Raw genomic sequence first — 9383 nt, 5'->3', positions numbered from 1 at the left:
GGCTGGGTAGAAGGTGGGTGGGAGGGGTCAAGGGTAGGATGAAAAAAAGAAATTTTGAAGTAATTGTAATTTGAAGTTGGAAGAGAGGTTTGTAAAATGTTTTCCTTAAGTTTTGAAGAGAAGTCATTTTCCTTAAATTTGAAGAAAATGAGTTGGTTTGGAAAATATTTTCCAAAACATTTAACCCAACCAAATATGAGAAAATTGGAAAACATTTTCCGAAAAATATTTTCCTTCGTACCAAACACACCCTTGGAGTATTAAACTTGTAAAGTGTTTCTGGGTTGCATCCTTCTTGTTGCACAAAAGAAATATTCCAAGGGATTAAGAAAGTGAAACAATTGGGAATTTGTAACTTACATTTGAGGTTTACTAGTGATCCCAAATGCCTAGATAATCTAATATATTTATATGAGCTCGAGGCACTAAGTATTGTATCATACTCGTTACCTCGTGGGCTTCCATGTCCGGCTTCCTTCATCAAATCTCAAGACGTTGACACTCTGCAAAACCTTTCTACTGTGGGAGAACATGGCGATTATTAGCAAGTTGCCTAAACTCGAGGTACTCCAATTGAAGGCTCGGGCCTTTGAATGTACTGAAGATGTTGAAGAAACAGTCTAGGAAGTCACAGATATTCTTCCTTCTTGAGTGGTTAGATCTTGAATATTGGAGAGCTACCGATGATTATTGAACGCATAATTATCAGAAATTGCCACAAGTTGAAAGAGCTAATTGAGTTACGGGGATGTTCTTCTTCCCTCGTGACTTTTGCTACAAAGTACCAAGAAAATCATGAGGATTTGGGAAACAACATACTTAAAGTTGATGCCTTTGACACAATAAGAGGTAATAAGTAGAACGATTCTTCAACATCCACTATATGTTTTACTAGTAATTGACCTGATGACTTTGGTTGAAAATTTTACGTACATAACTACAGTATATCGTTTGATTGTAATAGGATAGGTAAAACTGAATGTTTCATATGTATAGGCTCTGTGAAATCTGTTGGAAATGAAGACACTTTTGAAAGAGTGGCATGCCAATTGTTCCAAAGAAACCAAAAATATGCCCTTACATCTATGAAAAGCGTAACGTGATCAGACATGACATGACATAGTTTCAGTTTACCGAGGATTTGACCTTAAATGGAAAGATGTGGGAGGTTATTGATTAGGGTAGAAGGTTAGTAGGTAGTGGAGTGTTCTTTTGCTTCCCGAAGGGTTTAGGCTTAGTGGTGTGTGTCTGTCGTAGTATTAGTTTTATTCTTGTAGTGTGTTGCTATTGCATTCTATTACCGTGTGCTTTTTTATGATGTTTTGGTTATTGCATTATTTTGTTCTTGTTAATGTTTTCTTCCATATTGGCTGCTTCACTGTCATTTTCCTATTTTATACATACTTTGATTTGTTGTGGAGGCAGAGAGACTGTTTCATTTCAGCTTGCCATGAGTTGCTTACAAATTGCGATTAGAACACCTGTCTTGCATCTATTAATTTGATGTGAACACAAGTGCACTAAAAAAATAAAAATTGTAGCCTTCTCTGGCAGGACCTTGATTGGGCTATCCTTACAGAAAAATTGAAGTCCAAATGTCATGATTCCATATGAATACATGGATATCACCCTTGGTTCCTCTCTTCCTTCCCAGACATTGGAGTTTCACTTGTTTTTGCCCTTCCATTCAGAGGAAGATAAAAGAGGACAAAAAGGTTGGATTGTAACTCACTTGGTAATGACTAATGAGTTTTCTTCAGTCATCTTAAACAAAATAGCTTTAGGGATGTGCTTGCTTTTAATATATACATAACCATCAGAACTTTAAAAAAAATACAATTGCCATATATATATATGTACACATATATTTAAGAACAAATACAGAGAAAGTATTCCGCTTAGTCAAAAAGATCTTGATAAGTCTCACACCAATACCTTCTGTTAGGGATTGAATCAAGATTGTAACTCGAACTAATTGGGAGCACGATCATCATGTGTTTTTCTCCAGCACAGAGAGTGCTGGTGTCAAATAGTTGTTTGCTTTGTCAGGCAAATGTGCAACCTGCAATTTTTATAGGAAACTGAATGAGAAACAGCAATGAAGTAAAAATTTAGCTACTATTGCTGCCAAAAGCAATTCATCCAGAAAGTGAAGGAAATGGCTGTACAATAGTTCGCCTTTGATCATTCAATTGATAAAATTTGTTAAGTAATGGACTTACCAACTCGTACAACTCCTTCCCAGGCTCAGCGACATATTCATAACATACCTAGTCAGAGAATAGGGTCAATTAGTTCATTTGTCAAACTCTGCCATCAAAACAAGTAGAGTATTACTCACATCAAAGCTCTTGTTTCTGGCTGTCGAATCATGCAATGCCTTCACACAAATGTCAGCCACATCAGCACAACTGATTCCCTGCATTTACCGTTACAAAGGTGAGCTCAATTGGAAGTGAAGCAAGACTCTCATGAGTACAGTACATCTCTTACCTGAGAGATACGATTTCCTTGATCAAATATGAGCGCACGTTGCCCACCTGGTTCTTCCTGCAGAAAGTAATCATTAGAAAATCTTCAGATTTTGCTAAAATCTAATATTTTGGGTGGTAGGTCTCTTATTATTTCCAACAATAAGTGAATCAATTTATGGTACAGCTGCTAAATCATGCTTCCTTTAGGCATTTGATTAGTGGAAAACCACATTATTGCAGCTGCTAAGCAGAACTTTCCATAGAAATACATCCGTGCCACCACTGCCGTTAACTAATTCCGTCCTACTCTGACTAAATTTAACCACTTAAAAGGTTCCCTTCTTATAAATCCACTTGAGTCCTTACCGCCCAACATATGGTTCCAAGGATAGTCCATTTGCATCTAATTTAACATCCAGCTAACTTTAGAGCATTGTTCTTAAGCATAATTAACACTTGTTCTGACAAATATGGGGGGAGGGGGGGACACACACTTCTTGCTCTCCCACTCAAAGTCCAAATACAACCTATCACAAAGCATGCTGATTTACAATTATATTTGCCTATAGGAATACCTAATTCTAAGCAAAGCAAAAGCTGCCTCGAATCGGACTTATTGCTCGAGGTCAGTCCTAAAGTTAACCAGAAGTTAACTATACTCAATATTTCCAGCTGAAAGACCAACATATGAGCAATGGAATGGAAAACATATTTACCATCAAGGGTCCTGGGCGAATAATTGTGTATCCAAGGCCGGACCTTCTTAATGAATCTTCACCAGCCTACAAAAATTAAAATAATCAGGGATTCAGTTTTAATCCAAGAAGAATACGTGAAGGAAGAGTCTGAAGAAGAGCTCACCCTCTTGGCTCGCAAAACTTGCTCCCGTCTGGTAGGCTCTATTCCTGACCCCGTACATGATACCAAGACAAAGTCAGTTTCTTGTCCAGTCTGCAAAATTTACAATAATCTGGCAATAAGTATATTATCCAACATAATTCTTTTATCAAACTATTTTCAACCAAATCATCATTTTAAAGATGACTGATGAAAAGAAGTAATAGCATCGACCATAAACACGACTATTTTCTGTATAAGTTTTCACTTTTTTTTTCTGAACAGCACAGAGATCTATAAGTTGCATTCGACCAAAAGTCGCCTAAAATTTGCAGTCGGTATTTCAATACACAAACGCCTAAAACCATGCTGATTTACAACCTATCACAATCTGCCTATCTAATGAAACCAGTCATAAGAAAAACACTGATTGGTCTTTCAGTTAGAATTGGAGTGAATAGGTTTTGTTTGATGTTCATTGATTTGGCACAGTTGTGGTCTTAAGATTCAAATAGAAAAAGAGTAGAACTGTACATTACATTTATGATGACATTACGAGGAAAAACAAAAAGCACCCATAGGAACAATAAATATAACCATATGAACAAGAAAGCTGCCTTTATCTTCCAAATCACATATTAGATTCTACTAGACGTGAGTCATCTTTCTCTAGGACTTACCAATGACCCTAGTCTCAGAAACACAGCACATCATGAAACATGTATAAGCTATAAAGAAAAAGTAATCAATTTTCATGTGAGGGTTGCAGGAATTGAACTCTTCCTTTCTTGCTTACTCTATCAATCTACCTATGTCTTATGCTATCCTTTGCATCAACTGTATGCAATGGTTCAGCAGGACCTTAAGTTGAGAAGAATGAGCATTGGGCCTAATTCAACCCCGAAATCTAGCTCATTAATTGAGGATTGATCAAAAATATATAAGGAGATAACGAGTACTCACACAACCAATTTAGGACATTCTAACCACATTCTTGGATAAAATTACTTGCATTTAATTTTATCAAAGAACTAGCACATTTTACAGGGTGAACCAAATTGACGGAACTTCAAACTTTTGCGGCCAACAGATGTTAATATATATAAAATAAATCTGAAAGTAGAAAGGAGTTCTACCAGGAACACTCTAGACTATAATTATCTTGAAGATTCTAAACAATTACCAGTCAAACTCCTGACTTCTCATAGATTATGACTATTATATGCAGAGCACAAGCAAAAACATGAAGAAACAAAAGTCTCACATAATGCTGTTGCACAAACAGTCAACTGAACTTACAGGCAAAGCCTTAATATATTCCATAATTAGCTGAAAGCTTCTCAGATCTTGGTTCGTCCCCGTAGGTCCTTCAATTGGCCTCTGTAGCAATTAGCAAATGACCATGTCAAGTATCAGCAACTAGCACAGAAAAAACTGTTGTATTCTACTTTGAAATGTTTCAAGGATTCATGTCATATCCTATAACAGGGATTTTGCAGGTAGGACTATTAATTTTGTTATGAGTCTTGGATCTTCTAGTGGAAATAGCTCTTCTTTCATAGCATAATTGGTCAAATACTTCAAATAAGAAAATAGTTTGTTTACTTTGTGGCTGGTGGAGGTTTGGGTTGGGGGTTGAAAGCTGAAAGAAACAATCTGCCGACAGATGGTCCATTCTTGGCCAGTATATAGTGGAAATGAAGTAGTTGAGTTGTAAGGTAATATGTTTAGTTCGTATAGATAGGAGAAAAAAGAGGAAATATGAATTGCAAACACTAACAATAAAAACAGTATGTTTCCCACATATGCAAAAAAGAATTAAGAAAATGACTCCTCAATTATCGGTGTGTATTCGCCAAGCCTGGTCCACTCAATCTATTATTTCATTTCAAGATTTTGCTCCTGAATCTGTACTTAAATAATGTGAACTGGACGCAAGTGTATGAGCAATTGATTTATATATAAATCAACTTTTGGCGTTCCAAAAATATGGTAACTCAAGTATAACAGTAGAAGAAATAGTTTTAAAGTTTTAAAGAAGTGAAATGGCAACAATGAGGAAGGGAATGCTTCGGTCGAAGGAAGACCTGTCTTCTAGGCTCAAAGCGTATGGTCAAGGTATGCACAAGGAATGGATCCAATGGGGGATCATCTGGCTTCACCGGCCGAAATGAAGAAAATGGAACTCTCACCTGTGAAAACAAGTGCATATGCAAAGACATTAAATAAAAATATGAAGTATCTAATAGTATTCAGAATGGAGGCATTACTTGATCAATAATTTTCCTTCACGTTGTAAATCCAAACTCACCCTGCAAAATCCTGCTTTTGTGCTAATTCTGGAAAAATACAATTTGCTTTGTGTTGTATCTGCTGAAGGACCAGCTTCAAGAATTACAACATAAGATCTTCCATTTCCACCAACAGAGAATACTAGACCCTCATACCTAAGTATAAAAAAGTCAATAGTGACACAAGTATATGGAGTGAGGATAAATCAACAACTGGAAAAATAGCATCATGTATGAGCAAAGAATAAAAGGAAAAATTGAAATTTACAGTAAATACCTGTCAAGAGTGTAACCCAAAGGGAGTGAGAGTTTTCGTGACAAGTCAACATAGCCTCCTCTTGTGAAGACATACCCTTACATGAGCCAAAAGAAGGAACACTTAGAAACAGGGATCAAAATATTGCATCTTTGAAATTCAGTATTTCACAACTATCCATAGACTTGTCTTACTTAGCACCATAAGTGGGACTACAGGTCCCTAAATATGTTCACAAACAACGTGTACATGCTTTCAAGACCTGGGATCAACTTCCGCGGTTACCTGAAAAAACAGCCTCTCCGCTTTCAGTAAACTCAAACTTGGCATCCATTCCTCCATCATACTTAGAAACAACCACATCCTGGAAATATGTCCCCTGACGGACTTCCCACCCATTCAATGAATCTTCAGACTTGAATTTTGCAATTAAAAGCTTGCTTTTGCTACTCTTTCCAGCTCGTTGCTGTGCTAGTTTATTGTTGTAGTCCTACATGTTTTGAAACAGAATGCATACAGATTACACACTGATCAGATCAACAAGGGACAGAATTTGGAAATGCACAGATAAGAGTTGCCTGAGATGGTAGTCCTATATATTTTCTTAAATGCAGGAATTTAAAGTATTTCTGAAAAATGTTTTTACTAATAGCCCAGTTAACTAAGAAACAGACAATTATCAGCTCTAACAAAGAAAAGCTGCTATCTAAAATTTAAACTCTTGTCATAATACAAATGTTGTTCTTCTTGCTGAAAGTTAAAAATTGTAATACATAATTTAGCACCAAGTTCTTTATTAGATTTGATTAATTCAACATGGATATTAATATTACCAGATATAAATATACTTTAGTTAAGATGTGTGAAATCAACTATAGTATATGATGAGTTGCCCTTTTCTGATATCACGTTGATACTCCAATACTAGTTTCTTGCCTAAATTTTGTCAAATTAAAGGACAAATATCTTATTTGGTGGCAGCCTACCTATCCACCGGATCGAAATATATATTGCAATACAAAAAAAAATCGCATCTTATGACAAGAAACTATGTTAACCAACTGATGCTTGAGTAGTGCTAGCAGTATTTGTACAAGCATCTTATGCAGCATTTTGAGAGGAAGATTTAGTCATCCAAACTACTGTCAGACATCAAACCCAACCCTTGGGCTTTCTGTTTCTTTATATCTTTTCCATTCACACTAATTGGTATAACCTTGCCACTAATGTACCAAAACAAGATAGTGGAAGAAAACGAATACCTGCAAGGCTTTGGTGAGATTGTAAACCCCTTGATGATCAACTCTGATGAGATCCCCAGTGATTGAAGACCGAGCAGTGGCACAATAGATGATTTTGTTGCAACCTTGCACTGCATTTTTAAGACTGGAAGGATCACCAACATCGCCTGTCACTAGCTCCACAGACCTTGGTAGCATGTCAACCACTTCCGGTTCAGCTTTCCTTACTAGAGCCTGTGCAGGAATGTAAGACAAATTGTAAGTGATGAGTAACATCTCAGTTGGATATCAAGTAAATATATTCAACCAAAGAAAAAAGAAATATATAGTTAACGGGAAGGCAGCACTCAAACTCTCAGAGCTTGATTTAGGATTCAAACATTGTCGATTCCTTATATATATTTACAACTAACACTACATCTTAATCCCAAACTAGTTAGGGTCAGCAATATGAATTATCTATATTCTCATCTATATTCTTTCCAATCCATTTGACCCTTTTCGCTAACTGTTCCAATATTCTCCGAAACTAGAGATTCTCTAAATCTCACACATATACCTAAGCTGCCATACAATCTCTTTCAAAATTTAAAAGCTCGTGTCAATAAGTGTTTCAACTCTCAATTTGAAACCTTATAATAAAACTTTCTATGCGCACACAAATGCAACAACGACAATTACAAAACTACACAACATTCTCAAACTTTATAATAGAACTTTCTATATGCACAAAAATGCAACAACGACGACAATAACAAAACTACACAACATTCTCAAACAAGTTGGGGCCAACGATATAAATGCTCACTAATCATGTTTTAGCATACTACATAAACAAATACTCAAACTTGGCCTCAGCAAGCAAGTAAGCATTCTAACTTTGAGAGTGCACATCTAGACACCTCAAATGGCAACTAAACACTCCAACTCCTCCTCACTATGCCTCATGGACACCACGTGACACATAAATTCTAGAGGTGTTCAAATGATCATTTTGTATGTTAAAGAGTGTTCAACTAACACAATGTGGAGATAAGTTGAGGTGTCTAAATGTGCACTCTCAAAGTTAGAGTGCTTATTTAAGTTTGAATGTCCGTTTATGTATAATCCAGAATCCACAATATATGCAATTACTAAAGAAAACGGAAATTAAAGTAGAGCAACAGGCAAAAAGTAATAGAGAAATGGACCTTGACAGTGTAACCCCTAAGCATGAGTTTGCGCACAACAATTCTACCAACACGACTAGTGGCACCAACAACAAGCACAGTAGTATTCTGAGCACCAGGAATAGCGAATTCACACATCGGTCCACCTTCTCTAATAAGCAAAGTACTCTCATCATCAGAACGAATTGTTCTCGAAATTTGCCCTAATCCTGAAAACTTTCGCCACACTTCATCAAACACTTGACGTGAACGCCTTCCTAATCCCACTGGATTTACATCATCCAATCTCTTTATAACAGAAACTGACGAAGATTGTAACTCTTGCACCTGCTCCCGCTCCTTCTCCTCCACCGTTTCCTGTACTTTTTGCTCCTTATTGTCATTCACTACCTTCTTTTTCTTCCTCTTATTTTTCTTCTCATTATCAGTTTCCGGATTCGAAGAAGAAGTTGCTCTTGTAACAAAAGAAGTGGTGGAGTATTTGCAGTTTGTTGTTGTTGTAGTAGAACTTCTTATTGAATTGGGTTTTATCCATATTGGATTATTATTGGTAAATGCTACATGAGTGAATGTTGCAGCACTCATTTGGAAAGAATGAAGAATAGAACTCTGGCTTACTGCAAATTTTTTAAAAAAAATTTGATGAAATTGAATTGTCAGAAATCAGAATATAATTTTTGTGTTTTGAAATTAATAATAATAATAATAATAATTCAGAAAGATGATATCCAAGTCATGATTGATGGTGACAGTGTAAAATTTGCTCCACACAAATGTGAATGTGAATAAACAAGTGATCTGATCAACCTGCCGCGGAAAAAAATGTTGAAGCTGTTTGTGCCACGTAGAGATACTCCTTTCCTTAGATTCTTATTTTGGCCGGGAGTTTTTTTTTTTGTTGTTTTTTTTTGGAAGCTATTTTTTTTATAAAAAAAAAAGGGGTATTTCAAAGAAGTCTATTTTTGTTTGTTTTTTTAAAAAATCACATTCACTAATAAAAATGTAGCAAATATTTTTTTATCCTTAATCTCATTTTATCAATTAAAATAGAATAATTTTATGTACCTTTTAATGGATAATAAATATCATATAATAAGATCATAATAAATTGAGAA

General features: G+C 35.8%; 1 protein-coding gene across 1 annotated transcript; it reads right to left on the bottom strand.

Moving 5' to 3' along the window:
• Positions 1-1719: 1719 nt before the first annotated feature.
• LOC102591205 (uncharacterized) lies at positions 1720-8944 on the bottom strand. Its single transcript, XM_006364199.2, has 13 exons — positions 8290-8944; positions 7121-7333; positions 6144-6348; positions 5880-5955; positions 5623-5758; positions 5399-5503; positions 4611-4691; positions 3336-3425; positions 3191-3256; positions 2494-2550; positions 2342-2419; positions 2223-2270; positions 1720-2062 (listed from the first exon to the last, which is right to left on the bottom strand). The coding sequence occupies exons 1-13, from the start codon at positions 8851-8853 to the stop codon at positions 1991-1993; spliced, it is 1791 nt and encodes a 596-aa protein (XP_006364261.1). The 5' UTR covers positions 8854-8944; the 3' UTR covers positions 1720-1990.
• Positions 8945-9383: the final 439 nt, after the last annotated feature.

Source organism: Solanum tuberosum, unplaced genomic scaffold (genome assembly GCF_000226075.1).
Source record: "Solanum tuberosum cultivar DM 1-3 516 R44 unplaced genomic scaffold, SolTub_3.0 scf00483, whole genome shotgun sequence".
NCBI lineage: Eukaryota > Viridiplantae > Streptophyta > Magnoliopsida > Solanales > Solanaceae > Solanum > Solanum tuberosum.
Note: the sequence above shows the minus strand (reverse complement) of the source record. Positions and strands in the feature narration are given on the sequence as shown.

What these genes read in the sequence shown, in the direction of transcription:
- LOC102591205 (XM_006364199.2), bottom strand. Translation starts at nt 8,853, where the DNA reads ATGAGTGCTGCAACATTCACTCATGTAGCATTTACCAATAATAATCCA. An exon ending in TTGGGTTACACTCTTGACAG is followed by an intron (nt 5,759 to 5,879) that starts GTATTTACTGTA and finishes TTTTATACTTAG; the next exon opens with GTATGAGGGTCTAGTATTCT. An exon ending in GCTTTGAGCCTAGAAGACAG is followed by an intron (nt 4,692 to 5,398) that starts GTCTTCCTTCGA and finishes TAATTGCTACAG; the next exon opens with AGGCCAATTGAAGGACCTAC.